Source organism: Prionailurus viverrinus, unplaced genomic scaffold (assembly GCF_022837055.1).
Source record: "Prionailurus viverrinus isolate Anna unplaced genomic scaffold, UM_Priviv_1.0 scaffold_53, whole genome shotgun sequence".
Lineage (NCBI taxonomy): Eukaryota > Metazoa > Chordata > Mammalia > Carnivora > Felidae > Prionailurus > Prionailurus viverrinus.
This window is the reverse complement of record NW_025927616.1, coordinates 587,407-610,930: the sequence shown is the minus strand read 5'-3', so window position 1 is coordinate 610,930 and position 23,524 is coordinate 587,407. Positions and strand designations below refer to the sequence as shown.

The 23,524-nt window shown below is 53.3% G+C and overlaps 1 protein-coding gene across 3 annotated transcripts in view; it reads left to right on the top strand.

Moving 5' to 3' along the window:
- Positions 1-23,524, top strand: part of TP53BP2 (tumor protein p53 binding protein 2) — a 53,345-nt gene that overhangs the window by 20,064 nt on the left and 9,757 nt on the right. For 2 of the 3 annotated variants that reach the window (XM_047848098.1, XM_047848096.1), the window contains exons 2-12: positions 3,810-3,957; positions 8,956-9,069; positions 11,884-11,966; positions 15,452-15,553; positions 17,479-17,653; positions 18,278-18,459; positions 18,719-18,883; positions 19,084-19,306; positions 20,767-20,889; positions 21,042-21,190; positions 21,904-22,363. In XM_047848098.1, the coding sequence (XP_047704054.1) occupies positions 3,810-3,957; positions 8,956-9,069; positions 11,884-11,966; positions 15,452-15,553; positions 17,479-17,653; positions 18,278-18,459; positions 18,719-18,883; positions 19,084-19,306; positions 20,767-20,889; positions 21,042-21,190; positions 21,904-22,363 (1,924 nt within the window). The remainder of the gene's footprint in view (positions 1-3,809; positions 3,958-8,955; positions 9,070-11,883; positions 11,967-15,451; positions 15,554-17,478; positions 17,654-18,277; positions 18,460-18,718; positions 18,884-19,083; positions 19,307-20,766; positions 20,890-21,041; positions 21,191-21,903; positions 22,364-23,524) is intronic. The other variant, XM_047848097.1, reaches the window with a different exon arrangement.

Sequence of the window (23,524 nt, the reverse complement as noted above, 5' to 3'; positions counted from 1 at the left end):
ACAGCACACCTGTATCCCGTGGATAAATGCCTAGTAGTGCAATTGCTGGGTCGTAGGGTAGTTCTCTTTTTAGTTTTTTGAGGAATCTCCATACTGTTATCCAGAGTGGCTGCACCAGCTTGCATTCCCATCAACAATGCAAAAGAGACCCTCTTTCTCCACATCCTCGCCAACATCTGTTGTTGCCTGAGTTGTTCATGTGAGCCATTCTGACAGGTGTCAGGTGGTATCTCATTGTGGTTTTGATCTGTATTTCCCTGATGGTGAGTAATGTTGAGCATTTTTTCATGTGTCGGTTGGCCATCAGGATGTGTTTGGAGAAGTGTCTATTCATGGCTTTTGCCCATTTCTTCACTGGGTTATTTGTTTTTGGGGTGTTGAGTTTGATAAGTTCTTTATAAATTTTGGATACTAACCCTTTATCTGATACGTCATTTGTAAATATCTTCTCCCATTCTGTCGGTTGCCTTTTAGTTTTGCTGATTGTTTCCTTCGCTGTGCAGAAGCTTTTTATTTTGATGAGGTCCCAGTAGTTCCTTTTTGTTTTTGTTTCCCTTGCCTCCGAGTGTTCGCTGTTTATTAAAGGTGGTTTCCACCTGAGGACTTAGTTTGTTCACTTGACGGTCTGTAAGTACTGAACGAACAGGAAGGATGTTGAAGACGTAAGCTGGCTGGCGTGGTGTATGCTGTGGAGGTGATGGCGGATGGACAGCCCCTCGTCTCCGTCCGGCATCGTGTCCAGCTGTGCTGTCCGAGGCGGCTCTGCGACATGCAGGACCAGCTCCAGGGTTCATCCGTTCATACGCCGCCGCTGCGTGTTTGGTGCGCACCAGGCCCCGTGCAGGGTGCTGAGGGTGCAGCATTGACCGTCAGAATGCTGGCCCGTGTGGAGCTGACCCTCTGGAAGGGAAGATGGAGAGAGCAAAGTTAAGTAAATACAATGTGCGCTACGTTAGTGACTATGCCAAGGAGAGCACAAAGCAGGGAGTATGTGCGCGGGTGTGGGTGGTATTGGGATTTTCTGGAAGGGTGGCCAGGGAAGGCCTCACTGGGAAAGCAACATTTGAGTGCAGACCTGAGGGGGGCGGAGGGGGGGCAGCTTGGTGGGCTGCAGACGGAAGGGCAGGTGCACAGGCCCCCAGGACCCGGCATGCGTGCTGCGTGGGAGGGTCACGGACATGGGGCAATGGGGGGTGCTGGAAAGGTAACGGGGGCAGCTGCTGGTGTGCGCAGGTCACAAGTCAGCTAATCCACACAAACTTCCCACCTGATGCAGCCACAGCCGCAAAGCCCTGCTTCCTCCTCCCGAATTTACTCTGCATCCACAGAGTTGGGGGGGGGTCACACGCAGCACCACACCCCCCCCACCCCTCCATTTTGTCACCAGATCTGGTCCTGTCTACGGAATATTTCCTTATGCACTGCCCTCATTCAGGCCCTCACTTGGTGCCTGAACTGCTACCTGCGGCTTGCAGGCTGCTGTAGAGAGCTGTCCTGAGCCGTTTGGGTGCCGAAGACTCTTACTTTGAAGGGGAGGACCGGGATTCAGTGATGTGATTTCCCTAAGGCGGTCTAACTAATTATTAACAGAGCTGGGGGTAGAGCCCAGACCTCCTGCCCAGGAGTCTGGAGCAGTGCCACCCGGCTCTCGGCCGAGGACTTCGGGACACCTGCTGCAGTCCGTACCCCAGAGGACCTCTTTGCACGCGGTAGGTAGACGTGGGGTTGGCCTCTGCACTCGCCCCTCACGCCAGGGCTGTGGCTCTTCGGGGTTGGTAACCTGCAACAGCCTCTCGTCATTCTTACTTGTGATCCTGCTTAAAGTAAACAAAGCTGTTGCCCAGATAGTAAAGTTTGGGTGACTGGCGCATAGAGCATTTCCCAGTTTTCCTGGTATTTTCCTGCCGTAGGCCGCAGCCTTAAGGGTAAGGCTGGATCGGAAGAGCAGAGTTGACTGTCATTTTAGTGGCCAGGCGGGTCCTTTCCGTGAGTCCTCTTTGTTTATGAAGAGATAACAGTGCCTGCTCCAGCTCTCAGGGTTGATGTGAGTCTCTGAGGTCCCACAGGGGGACGCGGGCCGGGCCAGGCGCTGGGACCTGTCGCAGCCCCCGGTGTGCTTAGGGCACAGACTGCGCGCAGAATGTTCCTGCAGTTTAACGGACACCTTAAGCCCGTTGTTTACGGTAAAAGCGTTCCTGTTTTCGAGGCGCTCAGGTTCAGGGAGAGCATTGGTGTGGGGAACGCTGCCGAGTGCCAGCTCCGTTACTGTCATCTGCCCTGGTGATTCTGTCTAGGCTGCGTGGGTGTGCGTTCACGGGCTGCCTTTCTGGCCGGGTGAGGCCTGGAACCATGTGTCTTTATTAATAGAGCTCGTCAGGGTGTGAAAACCAGATAGAGTTAGCTTGGAAGCTTCTCAGCTCATCCTGGGAGAGGGTGCAGGATTTTTCACGTCCTACATATTGTTGCAACGGTGCCCGCTGTTGTAACGTTTCTGGGTTACCTGCTCGTGTGCTCCGGTCTTCCGGGTTACTTTGCACGTGCACGTGCTCCTGTGCGTTGAGAGCTTGGACTGTCCGAAGGGGGGGCTGTGCCCTGCAGAGGACACGGGCGGGGCGAAGGAGGGGCTGCAGGGTGCCCGGGGAGTGCGTCCTGCCGTGCGTGTGCCCTGTCCCGACCCAGCCCTTGTGGCGTCCTGCGCTGCCTTCTTGCAGGGAAACGTGTGCTGCGGCTGTCGCATCCAGCCTGGGGGGCGAGGGTGTCCGGGCAGGGGCAGCCGGGTGCTGTGGGTGCCGGGACTGCCCCGTGATCTCGCGTGTCCTCGTGCACGCAGTGCGCGTCCTGCTCCTGCTGCTGCTGGGTGGCCTTACAACCCGAACTTCTCGCGGTGCTTAGTGGTGTGGTTAATTATGTTTACAGAAGGCGTGCTGGTCCACAGGTTGACGTGCCAACGACTCTGCCTTTCTCTTTGGGGAAGTATTTCCACAGGATGGATGCCCGCAGTTGGGCCCCTTTGAGGTGGTTCTTTATCCTGATGCCTGTCGACTGGCACGGAGGAGGCACCCCCGGAGTTGAGGGTGCCAGGGTCGCTTGCCTGCGTGGCTGGGCTGGGAACGGACGACATTTTGGGGGGTAATTGAATGGGTGTGAGAGTTTGCACTCTTTGCTCTATCAGTGTTAAGATGCAGCGTCTGCTCTTAGAAGGAGAGGCTTTGCTAACGGGGTTAGGTTCCAGCCTCTGCTGCCCGAGTGTTTACGAGGTCAGCCAAGTGTTACCCTAAGAGTCGTTCTGCTCGTACCTCGTCGATGGAGACTTCAGGCTGTAACATAGGCATTTGATTTGATTAAAACCTTTTTGCCCCAGAAACACAGTGGTTTGAGTAGGTGATACACGCGCGTGGTGTAAATACTAGATTTCCCTCCGTGTTCTGCCTCCTGCTTCCCTTCCCCACCTCTAGAGCGATACGTGTCACGTTCTAGGTCTCCCTCCAAAGAGCCTGCGCACGTGTGGTGGCCCGGCTGCCCTCGGGATCGGTGGGCAGCTCTGTTTCCAGGACGGGTGGGACACACACCACGAACCGTACGAGTCTATGATAAACAGAAGACAGCGTTACAGAAAGACTCGGTTTGGCCTTTTGTGTGAGCTGGTTTGACCGAACGCCAGGGACCCCAGGGGCTCTGCAGGCTGTGTGCCGCGGGGGGCGTGGGGGGGGCGGGCGTGCGGGGGGGGATGGCTGCCAGCACATACGCACTTGGACGGGGCCTCTGGGGACAGGAATGGACGCTGACAGCTGCTGTCTCTCTCTTGGCAGATGTTCCTCACCGTGTTCCTCAGCGACAACGAGCAGCACTTCACCGAGGTCCCCGTGACCCCCGAGACCACGTGCCGAGATGTGGTGGATCTGTGCAAAGAACCTGGCGAGAGCGAGTGCCACCTGGCTGAAGTGCGCTGCGGCTCTGGTACGAGGCGGGCGCCCCTCGCGCCCCTTAGGCCGCGTTGTGTGGTTCCTGGATTGTAGACGTGGCGGCACACGTGCGTCGGGAGCGCGTCCGTCCAGCTGTGGTGTGACACATAAAGCCTTTCTGCTCTTTCTTTCCCTGCGATACACTGAAGCCGCCGTGGTGTGCGCGGTCAGAGGACAGGCAGGTGATGCACCGGTGGAAGCTTCCGGGAAACCGTATGGTGCTCACGAGGTGCTTTCTGGGTGCTTGGACTTGACTGAGTTAGAGATGTGAGGCGTCCCGAGTGCATCGCCCTCTGCACGTGTTTGCAGGTTTTTAGGGAAGGCGGTCGGTGTGGCGTCACCGTGGTGGGGGGGGGGGGATTGAGGTCTTGGGTATTGTTTTAAGCTTTGAGATCAATCCCTCACTCTAGTTCTTTGTATCTTTGTAGCTCTGAAGCGGGACAGCCTGCTCTTCTTGCCCCTGAGGAGTTTGTAGATGGAGTAATTTTCCGTCATTTGTGCCTCAGTCCTGTGCAGCCTGCATGAGCGCCCCCTGCCCCCCGGTGTCCCGGCGCCGGCCGCACACCGTGGGGACTGGGTCCACGCCGTTCCCGATGCTCCGGTGGCCCAGGCAAGACCTCCTGGTCACCTTTGGTCGACTCGCTTACCGGTGGGCGTCCTAGAGGTCTCGTGCCCTCTCCCTGGCTCACTTCCTCCCTTCCCCCCCCGCAGGGGAGCTAGAGTAGACCATTTGCAAGAGGGGCCCGAATGGTAGTCTGACTTTCCTCTTCTCAGTGACTTGCTTTCTGCGTAGAATCAAATCCACACTCTGATCTTGGACTGTGGCTGCCGGATACTGGCTCCTCCCCGTCCTCCTGCAGCTCTCTGGTGTTCCTGAATGATCCCCGCTCCTTCCCTCCTTAGGGCCACAGGCGCCGGCTCCTTTACTGCCTGTGTCGCTCTCCCTCCAGGTTTTGCCGCCTGGACTTCAGCTGAAACGTTAACCTCCTGCTGAAAAGTAGCCGTGATGTCACCCTGATCTGCCCCTCTGCTAAGACACGTCACGCTGGTTCTTGAGCGTTCACGTCTCTTGCCGCTTTAATCCCCGTGGCCCCACACACGTGCACTTGAACGTCGCTCCCTAAGAGGAGAGGCCTTGCGTGTCCCTGTCATTGGTGTGCCCGGCTCAGGGGAGGGCCTGGGGTCTGGCGGTGCTCATTGAGCACTTCCTGAGTGAATCCGCGCACTGCTGGATGCTTCTGGCAGCCTCCTTGCATCAGAAGTGACCTTGTGTATGGTTTACTGAGGTGATCGGAAGCACCCATCGTGCGCCCCTCACCTTCTCTCCAGACCCGCCTGCCCTTCCTCCCTTTTCGTAGAGGAAGAGGCGTCCCTCTCTTTGCCGAGGCTCAGTGTCTCCTGGAAACTCTGATTCTACCTGTTCTTTCTTCTCTCGTGTCTTGCTCACTTGAGTTCCCTTTACTGTGTGGTGATGATGTTTAGAAGATTTTGTGTCTTCTAACTTATGTTTTAGTTTTTTAAAGTTATTTGGAGAAAGATAGAGCAGGTGGGGGAGGGGCACAAAGGAGGAGACGAGTCCAAGCAGGCTCCACACTGTCAGTGCAGAGCCTGACGTGGGGCTCGAATTCACAAACCTCGAGATCATGACCTGAGCCAAGATCAGTCAGAGGCTGAACCACCCAGGCGCCCCTCCTCTTCTAGTTTTTAAAATAAATGACAGCACCTGAACGTATTCTTTTTTGTAAAAGAGGAAATAATATAGACAGAATAGAAGCGCGTCCCTACTCCCATCCCTCAGTACTCCACGTAATTGCTCCTTTTTTAAAATTATTACTATTTTTAATGTTTTATTTTACTTTTTGAGAGAGCGTGAGCTAGCGGGGGTGGTGCAGTGAGAGAGAGAGGGAGACACAGAATCCGAAGCAGCTCCAGGCTCCGCCCTGTCAGTGTAGAGCCTGAGGTGGGGCTCGAGCCCATGAGCTGAGAGGTCGTGAGCTGAGATCCAGAGTAAATGCTGGGCCACCCGGCACCCCCCTGGGTTTCCATTTTCAGAGAATTGTTTCCCTGTAGCCATTGCTCAGGTTTCCCTTGGCTTTTTTGCCTCTTGATCTGTAGGCGTTAAAACCAAAACCAACTACTCTGCAGCCCGGGTCTCTCTGTGTGATTTACAAGGCTTCTTCTTTACTTCGAGGCTGTGAACCCGTTCTCCTGGTCCGTAAAGCTGGTTTTAGTGGTTTCTGTCCCTCCCCCATCGGTCTGTGACTCGTGAGAGTTAGGGGGCCGGTTCTTGTCTCCAGACAGAGAGTGAGTTGTTCTGAGTGCCCCTCCGATCGGTGCTCTCTTCCTTCCCGATGTGAGCCGTCTCTGTGTACGTGGTAGATCTCGTGCCAGGTTCACTCCTGCCAGCTTCCGTCAGTCACTTGTGTCTTTTGTTCACAACAGAACCAAACTGTTCTAAGTACTGTGTCGTTTTAGTGCGTGTTAGGGATCGGTAAGCCAGGTGTGCATTTCACTGTTCTGCTTTTTTTGTGTTTTCGAATATTTGTTTATTTCTGAGAGAGCGAATATGTGTAGGCGTGAGAGAGGGGCAGAGAGAGAGACAGAATCCCAAGCAGGCTCTGCACTGTCATGGGGCTCAAACTCACGGACCGTGAGATCAGGGCCTGTGCCGAAATCAAGAGTCAGAGGCTTGACCGGCTGAGCCTACCCCCCACCCCACCCCCAGGCACCCCTGTTTTTTCAAAGAATACCTGAGCTGTTCTTCTGTATTTTTTTTTCCAAATACGATGTAGAAGGACCTTAAAAGGTTCCAGGAAAAATCCTATTGGGATTTGGGTGGGTTGTAGTGAATTCATAATTCATTTGAGGGTTGCTGGTGTGGCGCTGTGGTTAGGAGCAAGATCTTGGGTATCAAGTCCTGTCTCTGCCCTTTACTAGCCTTCTAACCTCACCGTCCTCCCCGGAATCCCTCCCTGGAATCCATGGCGGGCCCCGCTCACCTGGGGCAGGGGGTGTGGGCAGGGGGTCTGCGGAACCCGAAGTGTGCTCCTGCACTTGCGGTCAGTCCTCCCGGCCAGCGGGACCCCGGCTCCCAGACCTGCTGAGCAGTCCCCCCATGGGGACTGGGGTTTCTTCACTTCCTTGACTTGTCTCTTGGCTCCTGGAGCCTGGGGGTTTCATCTCATTTTTCTGAAAGCGCGCGCGTGTGTGCCTCTGTTGGGTGAGGAGGTAGAAGGTCTGCTCAGAAGTGCTTTTGGGGGTGTCTTTCTTGTCAGGGGTGTTCCTTTTGGGGGGTCTTAGAATTTCTGTGGCTTGTGGAAGAGACGGGACCTCTGAACTCCGCGTGTTGTTTTACCGTGACTGGAAGCACAACTGTACTTTGTTGGAGCTGACGGGACTGAGTTCAGGGTCAGTCCACAAAACGGGCTGCCTGTTCTCCGCCCTGTGGTCGCTGCAGGTGCTGGCGTCGTGGTCTCGGTTACTGGCAGGCGCGCCGAGTTCTCGCCGGCCGCTTCAACGTCCTCACGTTGAGTAAGTAGCACACTGACGCCACTGGAGCTGCTCCGATTGGGAGCAGTTGTGTCCGCGCGCAGTAGGTTTGGTGTTTATATCCAGATCCTGGAGATGACAAGGTATTTTGAGGGGAGCTTACAACCATGGTTTCTCCTGAATTTCGCATTTATTAGAGTGTTTAGCTGTGTCCTTTTGTCTCTAGAAAAGTTTGACAGCTGTCGGTCTCACCGGAAGAGGGGCCGAATAGACATGCAGTGAACGATGTGGGGGGTTGGGGTACCGGCCCCCCGGGGCACAGTCGAAAACCCGCATGTGACTTTCAGCTACCCCCAAACTGCTTATGGCCTGCTTTCGCCTGGGGAGTCTGGTAGCCCATGTTGTGTATGTCGTGTGTATTACACACTGTTCTTCAGTCAAGGAAGCTAGAGAGAAGATGCTAGTAAGGAAATCATAAGGAACGTGGAGTGCCTGGGGGGCTCAGTCAGTTAAGTGTCGTCTTCGGCTCAGGTCATGATCTCCCGGTTCCTGAGTTCGAGCCCCCGCATCAGGCTCTGCACTGACCGTGCAGACCCTGCTTGGGATTCTGTTTCTCTCTCTGCCCTCCCTGGCTCACATTCTCTATCTCTCTCTCAAAGTAAAGAAACCGTAAAAAACCAAAAAAACCATAAGGAATATTTACAGGACTGCCCTGTATTTATCAAAAAAATTCCCGCATAAGTGGACGTGGACAGGTCATAGCTGTTACTCAAGGGTCTATTGTGTTTTCAGTGCAGTAAGCAGCCTTTTGTTAGGAAACGGGTATGTCTGATTTTTTTTTTTAACATAGTTTATAGAATTATAACTTAAAAATAGCCTAATAGGAAGACTAGGCTGTTTGGAAAGTTATTTTTAATTTCTTGTTTGTATGCTTAGAGAGCCCTAGAACATCCGAGCTAGAAAGGACCTCAGAGACCATCCTGTGTCACAGTTGACAGACTTCAGAAACCCCTCGAGGTTACCGGCGGCTAGTCCATCAGGCACTGAGCTAGAGTCCCGTGCTCCTGGCGGCCGGCCCTGACCGGTTCCTCTTTCCTGTGCCCCCCGGTTGGACACGGACTGTGTGGAGCATCTGTGACACTGTATTTCTAAGGGCTCTTTTATTTTACTTTTTAAAAATTTTTTTGAAGTTTATTCATTTTTGGGGGGGGGGGGTGAGGGACAGAGAGAGAGGGAGACACAGGGTCCGAAGCAACTCCAGGCTCCGAGCCATTAGCACAGAGCCTGACGTGGGGCTCGAATTCACAAACCACGAGATCGTGACCTGAACCCAAGTCTGACATTTAACCGACCGAGCCACCCAGGTGCCCCATCTAAGGGCTCTTTTAATGGGAAGAAAGTTATCTAAGACGCTAAGTATTCCCATCAGCAGAATCTGCACGAAGGATGGGAGCAAATGCCCTTCGTTGGACCTGCAGGTCACATGATGTGTTTATTTCCATAGAGCGTCCGGTTGCTGATAACGAGCGCATGTTTGAGGCTCTGCAGCGGTCTGGAAGTCAGAGGAACGAAGTTCGTTTCTTCCTTCGTCACGAACGGCCCCCCGGGAGGGACACAGGTGGGTAGCGTCGTGTGAATCCGAACAGGGCTGTGGACTTTGCTTGCTTTGGAAGGGGTGGGGGGTGTCGGGAGCCTGGTGACTTGAGTGAGGGTGCAGGAGAGGGAGGGAGTGGAGGCCTGAGGACGGCCCAGCTGCCAAGACCTGACCGCCAGGGAGCCAAGGGTGTGGTTTGCTTTGATTTGTGGTGTTTGAAGAGGAGAGAATCGGGCGGAAAGGAGTCCCTAGAGCAGGAGGTGGAAATTTGGGGGCGGCGATGTGTGCTGGCGGGTCCCTGAGGAGCGGCGCCCTCAGCCCACGAGACCTTCTCCTGGGTGCAGAGGGAGAGAGGACAGATGCAGGTTGGCGGTGGTGTGGGGTCTGGAGGAAGGGCTTCTGGTCGTCTTCTCTGAGGTTGGGGGGGGGCACAGAGGCCCACGTGAGCCGTCACAGGGAACAGAAGAGCGTCAGCCACGGACTCGGGACACAGCGGATCCCAGACCCTGGGCTTTCCTTCTAGCCGGGCTCTGCAGTCTGGATGTTGGAAGAAGACGGTTAGATTGCCCCAGAGTTGGGGTTTTGCCGGCCCAATCGGGAGGAGGACGCGGACGGCGTCTGAGCTGGTGGGAAGGGGTGGAGGGGATCTGCAGGGAGAGGCTAGGCAGGGGAGGAGACTGCGGTCCCGGGTTCCTGAACAGGTGCAGTGACGGGAAGTTAGGGTCCGAACCCAGACCGTCTAAATTCAGGATCGCAGAGGGAGAGCACTTGTAGGGGATTTGGGCCAGGAGATGAGCCAGGGTTAGGGGCTGAGAGGCGGGCTTTGGACGGAGGCTGTGGTCGCAGCTGTGGGGATGAGGGTTCTCACCGGGGCGTGCAGATGAGGTGAGGAGGGAGAAGACGCCAGTGGAGGGACGCCGGGCCGACCATGGCTGGACCCTGAGGGTGGAGCCGTCCTGGGGACCCTGAGGGGCTCTGTTCCTGGGGGAAGCCCCCCGATAAGTGGGAGTACTAGGTATTTCTAAAAGTGTGAGAACCTTTAAAATGGGAACTTGAGGGTTTGTGATCTCAGGACATTACTCTCGTGAGTAGGAATGTAGGAAACGGGTGTTCGCTCTCATGTAACAGAACATCTCGAGTTTACTGCCTTAATCCGAGCGCCCGCGTGGTGCCCAGCCATTAGAAATGCTTACGTGTGGCGTGTGACGTGGTGTGGCCTCGTCCCCACTGCAGGAGAGTGCGGGCACGCAGGTGACCTGCCCTGCCCGAGGTCACACGTCTGGGGCGGAACCTGGAGCACAGCCGAGACCCCTCAGTCAGGCTGGCCGCACGCTCTCCATCCTCACTGCTGTCTGTAGGTGTCCTTTAAACCCTCACTTATTTTGTTCCCGAGCCGCCTTTCTTGTAGTTGTAAATTGGCGTCTGCAATCGCGTTTTTGTTTTGTCCTTTACTTACATTATCGCACACATCCTCTGGTAATAAGTTGAATTTTACCTTTTCACCCAACAGTTCCCATGTCTTCTGGGCAGGTCGTGGGTAAATTATTAAATAGGAGTGCAGTACACAGCCTCAGTGTGTCTGTAAGGTGAGAAGCCCAGTCCAAAGATCGAGGAGCCGTTTACATTGTCGCACACACCAGGGCCCCGCAGCGTTCGAACTGGGCCGCAGCGGCATCCGCCAGTGAGGTGCGAGTCTGGGTTAGGGGACGCCCGCCCTCTTCCCTGTGCCCTTGGCCCAGGACCTGGGCCTCTGACTCTGATTGAGTCCTGAACATGCTAACGAGACACTGGTTGCATGCCCTCTCTTTGAGGTGGTGAAGAAAACAATTACTCTTAAGTGGCAGGTTTTTTTTCTTGTGGAAATATTGTGACAGATGACTTGAGCCGCGTTGTCAGAACTGAACAGTGTTTTAAAAATAAAACTAGTAGGGGCGCCTGGGTGGCGCAGTCGGTTAAGCGTCCGACTTCAGCCAGGTCACGATCTCGCGGTCCGTGAGTTCGAGCCCCGCGTCAGGCTCCGGGCTGATGGCTCAGAGCCTGGAGCCTGTTTCCGATTCTGTGTCTCCCTCTCTCTCTGCCCCTCCCCCGTTCATGCTCTGTCTCTCTCTGTCCCAAAAATAAATAAACGTTGAAAAAAAAAAATTTAAAATTTCTTGGGAGATCTGTGTTTTCTAATATACGGGGAGTACAGATATAAGCTTAATTTTCTTTATTTAAAAAGCTGTTGATATTTCAAATTACAAATTTCTTACACCGTATCAGTTTAAATTTTTTTTTTATTTTTATTTTGCAAGAGAGACTGAGCACCAGCGGGGGAGGGTCAGAGAGAGAGGGAGACACAGAATCCAAAGCAGGCTTCAGGCCCCAGAAAAATTCTTTTTAGCCAGTAAAGCAGAATATACAGTGTTCTTCTCTAGTTAGTATTTTCCCAAGTTAAGAAAATGGAAATTTTTTTACTGAAATAAATGGGGAAGTACTTCATAGTACTTATGAACTACCATAAAATGTCCCCAGTAAACCAAAAATATTCAAGACGGCTCTTAACTCTGTTTTCAGTTGCTTCTTTTCAATGGAAGTTACAACACACCTGATGAGCACGGGGAAGGATGGATTTAATTTTCACTTACTTCTTTCGGTGAAAGTTGTTGATCTCACAACCGACTAGCTAAGTGGAGAGCCAGGAGCAGCAGTGTGAACAAATGATGGGAGGTGTTTTGTTTACGGCGTCCTTTCTGCTTCCGGTATCCAGGAGCGATAGTGACAACCCCAAGGTGACCTGCTCCTTATGGCACCTGTCCGTTCTAGTATTAATGCCTGGTTTTTGAATTTTGTGCTTAGTGAGTGGACCAAGGTCTCAGGATCCAAGTTTAAGAAGAAACGGTGTAAAAGTTCCTGGTGAACATCGAAGGAAGGAGAATGGCGTAAGTGATCGTTTTTTTTGTTTCTATCCGTGCCGCACGTGTGCCAGTGATCTGCTGTTTTGACCTTCAACTCGCATTCATTATTACTTTGTTCTCCAATGGGTTATGAAGGATGGCCCTCTTCTGTAAAGGTTATTGTAAATTTATTTCATACAAAGGATTGATTTTAATGATCTCGGCATGGGTGACTGTCGAGAGCAGTTTTAGATGCTGGAAATGCCTCACATTCAGAACAAAACAAATGTTGAGCAAGTAATGAGTTTTAGTAAGTATCTTTGGGGGCACCTGGTAGACATTTTCTTTTCAGAGCTCAGAATTTGTAATACGGTTAGGGATTCGCCTCGTTATCTTTCCCCGGTCTATGGTAAATTTACGTGAGAATCCAGACCATTTGCTCCTCTTTCCCCAAATTCTCCTTGTTTCTCTTAGATCTTACACTTCTCTTACGGGGCTGGAAGGCTCATATAAAGATGATGAAAAACGGTCTCAGCCATTAACAGGATTTGAGTGCATCTTGACACAGCGTGTCTTCCCCCCTCACTGGGTTCTTCTTGAACAGCTTTATCGAACTATAGTTGACCCACAGACAGTAAATTGCACATATTTCGAGTGCACAGTTTGGTGAGTTTTGACACGCGTACACACCTGTGAAACCGTCACCACAGTCAAGATAGTGACAGTGTCCATCACGCTGGGTTTCCGCATGTCCTTCTATAACCTTCCCTTCCTGCCTCCCTCCCCGTCCTCAAGGACCCCCTGTCTGCTTTCTGTCGCTACAAATTACTTGTGTTTTCCAGAACTTTACATGGATGGAATCCTCCAGTATATAGTCTTTTTGTCTGAATGTGCTCAGCATAGCTATTTTCATCCCTTCCGTCCTGGAGGTCAGTGGTTGGTTCCTTTTCATTGCTGGGACGCACTCCATCCGCACAACATGCTGATCCACCTGTAGACGGATGTTGGGCTTGTTGCCGGTTCTGGTTAGTCTGTATCCAGCTGTCATATTTGGGTCCTAGTCTGTGTACGGGCACGTCCTTTTAGTTCTCTTCAGCTACTAGGAGTGGGGTGCTGGGTCACGCGGCAGGGGCGTGTTCACTTTTTAAGAAGCTGCCAGACTGGTTGCCAAGGTGATCGTTTTATTTTCCGTTCCCATCCAAGAGTTCCAGTTGTTCTGTGTCCTCGCCCGCATCTGGCGTGGTCAGTCCTGGTAATTGTCACTGACCGGGGCCTTGCGGTCCCCCGAGGCTTCACCTTGTGTTTCTCTGACGGCTTGTGGTGCACACGCTTATTTGCCACCCGTGTGTCTTACTTGGTGACATACTTGTTGACCTCTTTTGTTTATACTTTTCCTTGTTGGTTTGTTTGCTTTCTTAGTACTGAGTTCGAGCACTCTATTCTGGATCCGAGTCTTTTATGAGGTATATGCTTTGCAAATATTCTCCCTGGTCTGTGACGTGTTCCTAATTTTAATAAAAGATAGTCGCTCAATTGAGAAGTTTTGTCGCGTTCTTTTACATTTAATTTTATGACCCACTTTGAACACTTGGCTGTGGTACGAGGACTCGAGCTCGTGCTGTTGTGTACGCGGACGTCCAGGTGACCAAGCTGGATGCCCGTTGGAAGGGCCGTGCTTTCTCGCTCCAGGGCCTTGCACCTTCGTCTCAAGGCCGTTGCCCCGTACACGTGGGGGTCTGTCCGTGCTCTCCGTTCCTCTGTCTTGACCGTGCTGTGTCGGTCACCAGAGCATGGGGAAGTCTTCCGGTCAGGCCGTGTGACTTTTCTAAATTTATTCCTTTTCAGGTTGTTGTGGCTGTTCTAGATCCTGTGCCCTCCCTTATGGGAGTTTGGAATCTGCTTGTTCATTCACACACACACACACACACACACACACACACACACACAAGCCTACTGGAAGATGCCTGCATGGCTTAGTTGACTGGGTGTCTGACTCCTGATTTGGCTCAGGTCATAATCCCAGGCTAGTGGGATTGAGCCCCGCGTCGGGCTCTGCACTGAGCATGAAGCCCACTTAGTATCCTCTCTCACTCTTGCTCTCTCACCCCCCCACCCCTCTTCCCCACTCGTGCGCTCTCTCTTTCTCTAAAATAAAAAATAACCTTTAATCCCTTTTTAAGAATTAAAAAAAGCCTGCTGGGAGTTCACTTTGCCGAGTGTACAGGTCAGTTCGGGAAGCGTGGTCATCTTGTGGGCGTGAGCTTCTGATTCACGAGCATGTCACTTACCCCAGCTTCATTCAGGCCTTTCTCTCAGCAGTTTGTGAGTTTTCAGGGTGCAGGTCTTGTGCATCGTGTTAAATTTATTCCTAAGTACTTCATGGTTTCTGTGCTACTGGAAACGGCCTTTAAAGATGCTTTTCTAGGGTACCCGGGTGGCGTCTGTTAAGCATCCGACTCTTTGTTTGGGTTCAGGTCGTGATCTCACGGTTTGCGAGATCGAGGCCCGAGTTTGGATTCTCTCTCCCTCTCTGCCCCTCCCCATGCATGCGCTTGTGCACATGTGCCTTCTTTCTCAAGATAAGTAAACATGAAATTTTTCCTCAATTTCTGGTTGTCAATATATAGAAATACAGTTGATTTTTGCCTCCTGATCGTTTATCCTGCAATGTTGCAAACACCTCACTAGTTCTGGCGGCTCTTTTGTAGACTCCGTAGCATTTTCCTCACAGATCACGTTTTCTGTGAGTCAAGACAGTTTACTTTCTTCCTTTCCAAACTGGATACAACTTCTGGCCTTTTCTTTTCTGTTACCGTGGCTTGGAACTTCTAGGAGCGTGTTGAGTAGATGCTTTGAGAGTAGACATCTTGTTTGTCCCTCATAACTCAGTGTATCTTGAATATTTTTGATGCTAGTGTCATATTAAAAAAAACCTTTTTTTAAGTTTATTTATTTTGAGAGAGAGAGGGAGCATGGAAGGCAGAGAGAGAGGGAAAGAGGGAATCCCAAGCAGACTCACACTCTGACAGCGTGGAGTCCGATGTGGGGCTCAGACTCCCGAACCACGAGATCATGACCTGAGCAGAAATCACGTCACTTAACTAACTGACTGAGCCACCCAGGCGCGCCTCGCTAGTGTCATGTTTTTAAGGGTCGTTGTGATGACTGTGTTCTAGGTTAGCCGCTGGTGCCCCAGCGTCATGTTTAGTGTGATCAAATGTTATTTTTCTAGTATAAATTAACTACAGAACAAGGTAATTCTAAGTAGTTCCATTTCGGCCACCGACTACTGAAGCTGTTTACTTTTACATTTATAACTTGAAGAGCGCTGGTCTATTGGTACATTTTACGTCTAAACGTAATAAGTCACTGTGGGGATGTTAACATGAAACTTAATGGTCTCGTTAATATTACGGGAGAAAAACGGCCGATTTTGGCCTGATGGGTTCAGGTGCGGCTTAAGCAGACCTTCGCGGAGGGTCTCTGTGATCATTTCGTGGCAGCCGGAGCGCTTGTGGTTTCGTTTGCAGGCTGGCAGCCCCGGGATGGATCTGACTCTGGCCGAGCTTCAGGAGATGGCGTCCCGCCAGCAGCAGCAGATTGAGGCCCAGCAGCAGATGCTGGCCACTAAGGTAACGTCTCGTGGGAGGACGGGCGGGCCCGCCGTTGATGCGTGAGTGAGGCCGCTCACGCTGTGCGCCGTCGCCTCCCAGACACACGAGGAGACTGCAGCCCACGAGGTTCCTGTTTCCCGGAGCCTGCTTCTCTTTGCTGCAGCATTTTCTGGAAAGCCTTAGATCATCCCCCGCGTTCAGGATCGCCGGACCCCCGATCCTGAGCAAAATTATTCCTGTCGTGTATCGGTAACAGAGGAAGAGCTTAAGGAACGCTTCCACTTGGCTGGTGGGAACCGCTCCGGACTGGCCTTGTCCTGACTGGTTGCTAAAGCGAGAGGGACTTTATAGTCAAGTCCTGCTAACTCTGTCCCCTTCTGCGTCGTGACACTGATAACCGGCTGTTTGCCCTCTTCTGAGGCATCCTGCCCCCACAGACTAAGGCTCATCCTGGCCTCGAACAGGTGAAAAAACAAAAGAAGCCTCCATTACCTCCCAGACCGGTCTCCCTGTTCCCTCTCCTGCCGGCCACAGGTTTCTGGTCTGAGTCATCAGACTTCCTCCAGAGAGGCTGGGGTTTGCGGGCTAACGGTCTCGGCTCTATGGCTATAGCACTAAAATGGCCGTGGGCGCAAACGAATGGATGGCTGTGTCCCCCAAACCGGACTTCTAAAAACAGCAGGCTGGACTTCACCTGCCGTCCCTGGTCTGAACACTCAGTGTCTGCCCCTGACCAGTCTTTTAGTGACTGCAAGTTCACTGGAGCTAGGGTACCAGTGGTGGTCTGGCGCGTGAGGTCCCCAGCGACACGCCCTGTGGCCCTCCTTGTCATAGTGCCAGGGCTCCCATGTATCCGTTTCTGTCTCTGATGCCAGGCACCAGCACCTTCAAAATCCGGTGTGGCATTGCTTCTCAAACTTCAGCGTGCATATGAATCACCTAGGGGTCTTGCTAAAAATGCATGTTCTGGGGGCGCCTGGGTGGCTCTGTCAGTTAAGTGTCTGACTCTTGATTTTGTCTCAGGTCATGATCTCACGGTTCGTGGGATCGAGCCCCATGTCGGGCTGTGCTCTGACAGACTGGAACCTGCTTGGGATCTTCTCCCTCTCTCCTTGCCCCTCTTCTGCTCATGCGCTCTCTCGCTCTCAAAATGAACATTTAAAAAAAATGCATGTTCTGGGGCACCTGGTTGGCTCAGTTGATTAAGCATCCGACTCCTGATTTCAGCTCAGGTCATGATCTCACAGTTCGTGAGATCAAGCTTTGCGTCAGGCTCTGTGCTGATAGATAAAAATAAGGTTGAGTAATGGAACAAATCTTCAATTTTGGGGACTTATTTCGAAACTATTTTGTGTTACTTCTGTTTCAGGCATGTTAACCTGAGGTTACTCTTGATGATAAGTTGTGTGACTCTGTTACTCGATTTTAGTTAAAAATTTTAGTATGATAGAATGTTACGCTCTGGTTTTCTAGAGCGTTAAGTGGTTCTTCACCTCTTTCCTAAGTGTGTGTTGAGTGTGCACTAGCTGTGCAAGGTGCTGTGTGAAGAGAGTCACATCTCACGGTTCGCTCCTTGCCGGTCGCCCCACTTTAGAGCTGAGGAAGGCGGTGAGGTTATGCGGTTTGCCCAGTCTTAGAGCCAGTAAGTGGCAGCACGCGGGTTGGGAGTCCAAATCTGGCTCCGAAGCCGCCTTTGTAGCGAGCGTGTCTCTGTGTGAGCTTCTCCTAAACTTGTAGCCACGGCCCATGAGAACCAGTTCCGGATCGCTGTTCGCTCGCGGCATGAGAACCACGGGGAATAAATGTGCTCGTTCCTGGGTCTTGTCCCCATGAGAATGGACGGCTGGGGCCAGGAGCGGGTGCCTCGCGGGCTGGCCTGGGTTCGTTCCGGGCTGTGGCGCACCTGCTGGGAAGGGCGCGCTGACCGTGGCCTGTGTCTTCAGGAACAGCGCTTGAAGTTTTTGAAACAGCAGGATGAGCGCCAGCAGCAGCAGGCTGCGGAGCAGGAGAAGCTGAAGAGGCTGAAGGAGATCGCGGAGAGCCAGGAGGCGAAGCTGAAGAAAGTGAGGGCGCTCAGGGGCCACGTGGAGCAGAAGAGGCTGAAGAACGGCCGGCTCGGTGAGCGGAGCCCGGGGGCGGCCGGTGTGGGTGCGGGGGCAGGGCGGGGGCTGGCGACAGGCGTTGCCAGGGGTGAGAGCGGGACGGGACCCTGTGCGCAGGGACCTCAGAGTTGCTGGAAAGCAGAATTCCCTGCAGCTTGGACACCCGTGAATAGGAGTTAGCTGCTGGGCGCTTTCGACAAGGTTCCTGACTCACCTTTGGAAACTGTCCTAGTGGTTTATTTGGGTTTTTTCCCCTCTAAATACTTTCTGACTGGAAGTTTGACGAAGGATTTTTATTCATAGGTATTCTGTTACAATACCACTTAATTAAAATTTTGGTGACTTCACGGCTCCCTCTACCGCTTTTATAAAGCGCAGATTCAGAGTCCTAAATAAATTTTGTTGTTGCCCGAGTGTGCAGTTTAATACTCGAGATCCAGGTCCTGCCAAAGTCCCCTCCAGAGGGAGGCTCATTCAGAATGCGTCTGCCGATTCCAGCCGCCTGTGAAAGAGAAGGCTCCGGGGCCTTTCTGAAATGTCTGCGCTGTGTTCCGAGGCTCGTCGGAAAGCCAGGTTGCCTGGGAGCGCTCGTTCGTAGTTTTCTTTTCAGCCCTGGTTGCCTTTCTTCTTGTCCCTCCAGTGGAGGAGATCGAGCAGATGAACAGCCTGTTCCAGCAGAAGCAGAGGGAGCTGGTTCTGGCCGTGGCCAAGGTGGAGGAGCTGGGCAGGCAGCTGGAGGTGCTCAAGAACGGCCGGCTGGACGGGCGGCACGATGGCAGGTGCGCCGCGGCCGAGCTCGACCGCCTCTACAAGGAGCTGCAGGTGAGCCGGGGGCGCGTCACCCCGAGGTCCGGGACGCACGTCCGAGTGCCCCACGTGGGAAGTCGGGGGCCTCCCTACAGCCGCAGCCGTGGGCCGACGTTCACTTTACACCAGGAGGTGGAGGGTGGAGGGTGGAGGGGGGGGGGGGCGGGGGCCTTGCGGTTTGGGAAAGTATGGAAGAGGGAAGCATGCGATTGTCTGGGAAATTTTCTTCCTGCTCCCTGCCGTGCCCCCCCCCCCCCCCCCCCCCCCCATGCAGTTACGAAACAAATTGAATCAGGAGCAGAATGCCAAGCTGCAGCAGCAGCGGGAGTGTCTGAACAAGCGCAATTCCGAGGTGGCGGTCATGGACAAGCGCGTGAACGAGCTGCGGGACCGGCTGTGGAAGAAGAAGGCGGCGCTGCAGCACAAGGAGGGCCCCCCGGTAGGTGGGGTAGGTGGGGCAGGTGGGGCGCCGGCCGCCTGCAGGGTTCCGGGGCGGGGGGCGGAGCGCGGAGCGGGGCCACAGCTCCCTGCCGGGCGGACGGAAGCACGGGCCCGTAGACGTGAGGGAGGTGTCCCGGCCTGCTCTGAGTTCAGTGCCGTCTGGGTCGTCACGCTGAAGGACCTGTGCCTCTTCCCAAGGTTGACGGGACCCCGCCCCCGCAGGGGCTGCCGGCACCCAGCCGCGTGGCCGCGGTGGGCCCCTACATCCAGTCGTCCACGATGCCCCGCGTCCCCTCGAGGCCGGAACTGGTGGTGAAGCCCGCGCTGCCTGACGGCCCCGGGGCCCTGCAGGCTTCGGAGGGGGCGCTCAGAGTACACACGCTGCCCAGCACGCGGTCTGCGGCTGCCGCCCAGGCCAGAGGTGACTCGGTCCCCCCGGCCCTCCGCGGCTCGCCCTCCTGGCCTCAGTGTCCTTCCCCTGGGTTGGGGGTTTTACAAAAGGTCTTCCTGTCCCTCGTTCGGGTGCAAATTTTAAGAACCTCCCTGTGGTTTTTGCTAGTGCAGTGATAAGTTTCTGAACCCTAAATGATACGGTTCTGTCTGGGAAATAAAATGTAGTAGTATTTTTGGAGTGAAAATTGTTCTCGATTCCTTCTTGTTAATAAGGAGATTTTGATCTGATCTCTGTACCTTGACAGCTTTTCTTTTTGTGTAAAACCCCGTATGTGGGCAGTGGTGCCGTGTTTTCAGAGGGCAGGGTGGTGAGTGCGTTCTGCCGAGAGGTGTGTGCGCTGTTCACACGCGCTTGTGCGTGAGAATCTGCTTGCTAGCAGTTTGTGCGATAAAAGTAAACATACTGGAAGCTTACGGTGAACCGACAGAGGCTCCTTGTGTCCGTGACCTTGGCGTTCGGTGCAGTCCTCGGGTGCGTGTGGAGGTGCAGGCCGGAGTCTCGTGGCAGGAGGAGCAGACGGAGGGAGGGCTGTAATAAAAGCAGGGTAAAGACGACCTTTACAGGCCTCGTTCAGACCCCCTGTAGGCAGGGAGCAGCCGGCTCCGTCTGACCGCTGGCTGCCACGTGCGGGAGACAGCCAGCTTCACGGTCACTACTGTTTGCCCGCGTGAAACATTAGAGCTGCCCTAGAGCTGCCCGGCCCGGGTGTTACCGTGGAAAGAACTGCTTTAGTTTTGCCTCCGTGAGGACAGAGCTGTGGCCTTGATGCTTCCTTGTCTGTGGGGAGAGAGCCTGAGGGCGCCGATCTGTGAAAGACTGATCGATGTCCACACTTTTGCCTTTTTTGTTGCGTGTGCGTCATTGGTCTGTGAGCTACACCCGGAGTCCTGGGGCCGCCAAGTTGGAAAGTGTTTTCTCAGTGCGATGGTGACCGAGGGGTAGCGTGTCCTCGCTGTTTCCAGCAGATTTTCTGTTTACTGTGATTAATTTTAAAGAGTTCGAGTACATTTAATTTAGAAATATAAAGTCCAGTATTTTTCTAAGGAAGTTTAATGGGATTGTTGTAAGTCTGAAATACGAAGTTGGTTTTATTTTATTGTTACATCTTAAGTTTTTTGTAACGTTTGTTTATTTTGAGAGAGAGAGAGAAAGAGAGACAGAGCCTGAGCAGGGGAGGGGCAGAGAGAGAGGGAGACACAGTATCTGAAGCAGGCTCCAGGCTCCGAGCTGTCAGCACAGAGCCCGACGTGGAGCTCAAACTTATGGACCCGTGAGATCCTGACCTGAGCCAAAGTCAGACGCCCAACTGACTGAGCCACCCAGGTGTCCCTTGAGGCTGTTTTTAGAGATTAAACCCTGTGGCAAAAGGAGCCATTGCAAGTGCCTTTCCAGCGCCGGCTTACCCGTCTTGCTTTTCTGCATCCTAGGCTCTAAAATCCATCCACTCAGCCCTGACTGGAGCCCCCCAAGTGCAGACGTCACCGTGAGCCAGCCTTCCGGGCCTGCCCCCACCGGCTCTGGGCGGGCCGTGGACCAAGGTGGGGACCGAGGTGGGGCTCTAGCCTCTAGCTTGTTTTCTCGTGTGTTGGCACTGGGGACGGAGTTTCAAAGACTTTGAAGAGAGAGAAACTTCTGTGTGCAAAAGAAATTGTACTACAAACAGCTTGAATATCCATGTGATTTTTTTTTTTTCTGTCTCCAGTCGACGATGGAGAGGTTCCCCTGAGAGAGAAGGAGAAGAAAGTTCGCCCCTTTTCAATGTTGGACTCGGTGGACCAGTCGGCTGGCCCTGCCCCCTGTGGGGGTCTGAGGAAAAACCAGAGCAGTGAGGACATCTTGCGGGACGCTCAGGTGCGTTGGGATAGCTCAGTGTTAACACCCGCCGCTCGTTCCGTACGTGCCCCTCAGAAGAGAGAATGTTATATGAGGGAGAGCAGGAAAACAGACCAAAATATATCTGCAAGATGAGAAAACAGAACAGAATTTGGTGATTTTAAATTCTGCGGCTTAAGTGTCTTTGTGGTCTCACCCCGTGTTGGAGAGCGGCTGCTTTGCCTGCTGCTGGTTCATGTTTCGCGTGATTCTCTAAAAAACTGAGGGTGCGTTGAAGAACAATCGTATTTGTGTCCTTCAGTTACCTTGGTTCTTCAAAACCGGGAGCTGAGTTTATGTCTGTGACGGTTTTGTGTGTTAGAACCGCGGCCTTGGACGGCGTGTTGCCCGAGGCGGCGGCCTGGTTTGTGTCCATCCTGATGAGTGCAGAGGATGTTCGGTTTGGGGGCCGCCGAGTACGTAAGGTGGCAGTTAAGGTTTCCGAGCGGGCACCCAAGGGTTCCTACGTAGGGAGTGGCAGCGAGGAGTCATTCGGGGCAGGGATGGTGTTGCATTACTGAGCTTCCTTATCTAATGTGGTTAAGTTCAGAGATTTAAAACTTTTTAGTGATTTAAAAACGTAGAGCTAGTGTTTTTAGCGTGACTTATATTGGCGAAATGAGGTTGTCTAGACATCCCGCGGACCCATTGAGGCAGTGTTTTGACTGGCTTTGTACGTGTGTGTGTTACAGGCTGCAAATAAAAACGTGTCTAAAGTACCGCCTCCCGTTCCGTCAAAACCAAAACAGATTAATTTGCCTTATTTTGGGCAAACGAGTCCGTCACCCTCAGACGTTAAGCCGGACGGAAACCCTCAGCAGTTATCAACAGCGGCTGCATCCGTGGGAAATAAACCCAAAACAGCAGGGCAGCAGCGGGGTCTGCTGTCCCCCGGCGCACCTTCCGTCGGCCAGGGCCCGGCCCTCGCTCCAGCTTGTAAGCAAGAAAGTCCCCCTGCGGCCGCCGTCCGGCCCTTCACTCCGCAGCCTTCCAAAGACGCCCCTCCTCCGCCCTTCAGAAAGCCCCAGACGGTGGCCACGAGCTCCATATACTCCATGTACACGCAGCACCAGGCGCCCGGGAAGAACTTCCAGCAGGCCGTGCAGAGCGCGTTGACCAAGACGCATTCCAGAGGCCCGCACTTCTCAAGCGGTGAGCTTCTGGGCCCGGTTTTCCCCAGTGCGGGTGGCCGCGGGTGACGTGGTCATGTCCTCCCCAGAGCTGTCCTCTCTCGGTACACAGCGAGATGGCTTTGTTCGCGGGGTTTTGTTTAATTTGCCTTCTGTTCTCAGGCACCTTAAACAGGTGAAACGTCCGTTAAACGTCAGCCCACTGCAGTAGGCGCTGGGGAGCGTAGGTGATAGATGACTAGAACCCATGGCGGACATGGCTGTTTGCACGGTGGCGACCCCGTGCACTTGTTCCCTGCTCCTGGTGGGCGAGGCGCACACAGGCGGTCCCCGCGCACCGGGCCACGTCCTCGCTGCGGGTCAGACCGCACACATGCCCTTGGCGCGAGGAGGCCTGGATAGCTGCCCCTGCGTGCTTTTCCGAAGAGCGCTCCTCCCTCTCTTTCAAGCCGTTCTGATGAGCACAGAGCTGCTAGTTAAACATAAAAGCATAAAAAGATACACAGTCTGTTAATTTGTTGGGTTCTGAGAGTCATTAGTTTATAAAACTAGAATAAAGTTCACTCTCTTTTACTGAATGAAATTGGCTTTCTAGTCGTGAAATCAGCGTGCATTTGTGGCCTGAAGTGCCCCGAAAGTGATCAGACGACAGACACGTCCCGCACGTGCCACAGCGGACTCGTCCTTAGTGAGGCCTGCTAACACAGTGATTTGGGAATTGGATAGCTCTGACCTAATCAGAACGATAAGGGGAAGGGTTTGGGCAAAAAGAAGTGGTTCTTGAGAACTCAGGAAGCCAAATATGATTTTCCACGTGGGTTTGCTTTTGAAAAGTGGGAAAGAGAGGGTGGTGCGTGATTCCTTTTAATCTGGACGCAGGAGAGGATTACCAGCCCCCGTTGCTTTTATGCTGTTTTCACGGTTTGGCATTTTAAGTTTGTGTGCAACAGCCAGTGATTGCTTAACAGTTACAAGGGCAGCATTTTCTTAGCGGCACATAGAATAATGGCGTGTTACAGTCAGCGAGGGTTTTCATTCTGTCACGAGTTCACTGTGCCACGATGGAAGCCTTGCTTTGTCCTTCGTTGGGTGTAAAAATCGGTTGTGGTGCAGGGTGCTGGGTAATGACTGGAAAATTAAAAGACGTTTTAATTATCGTCAGCTGGGTCTGTGACCTGCCGGC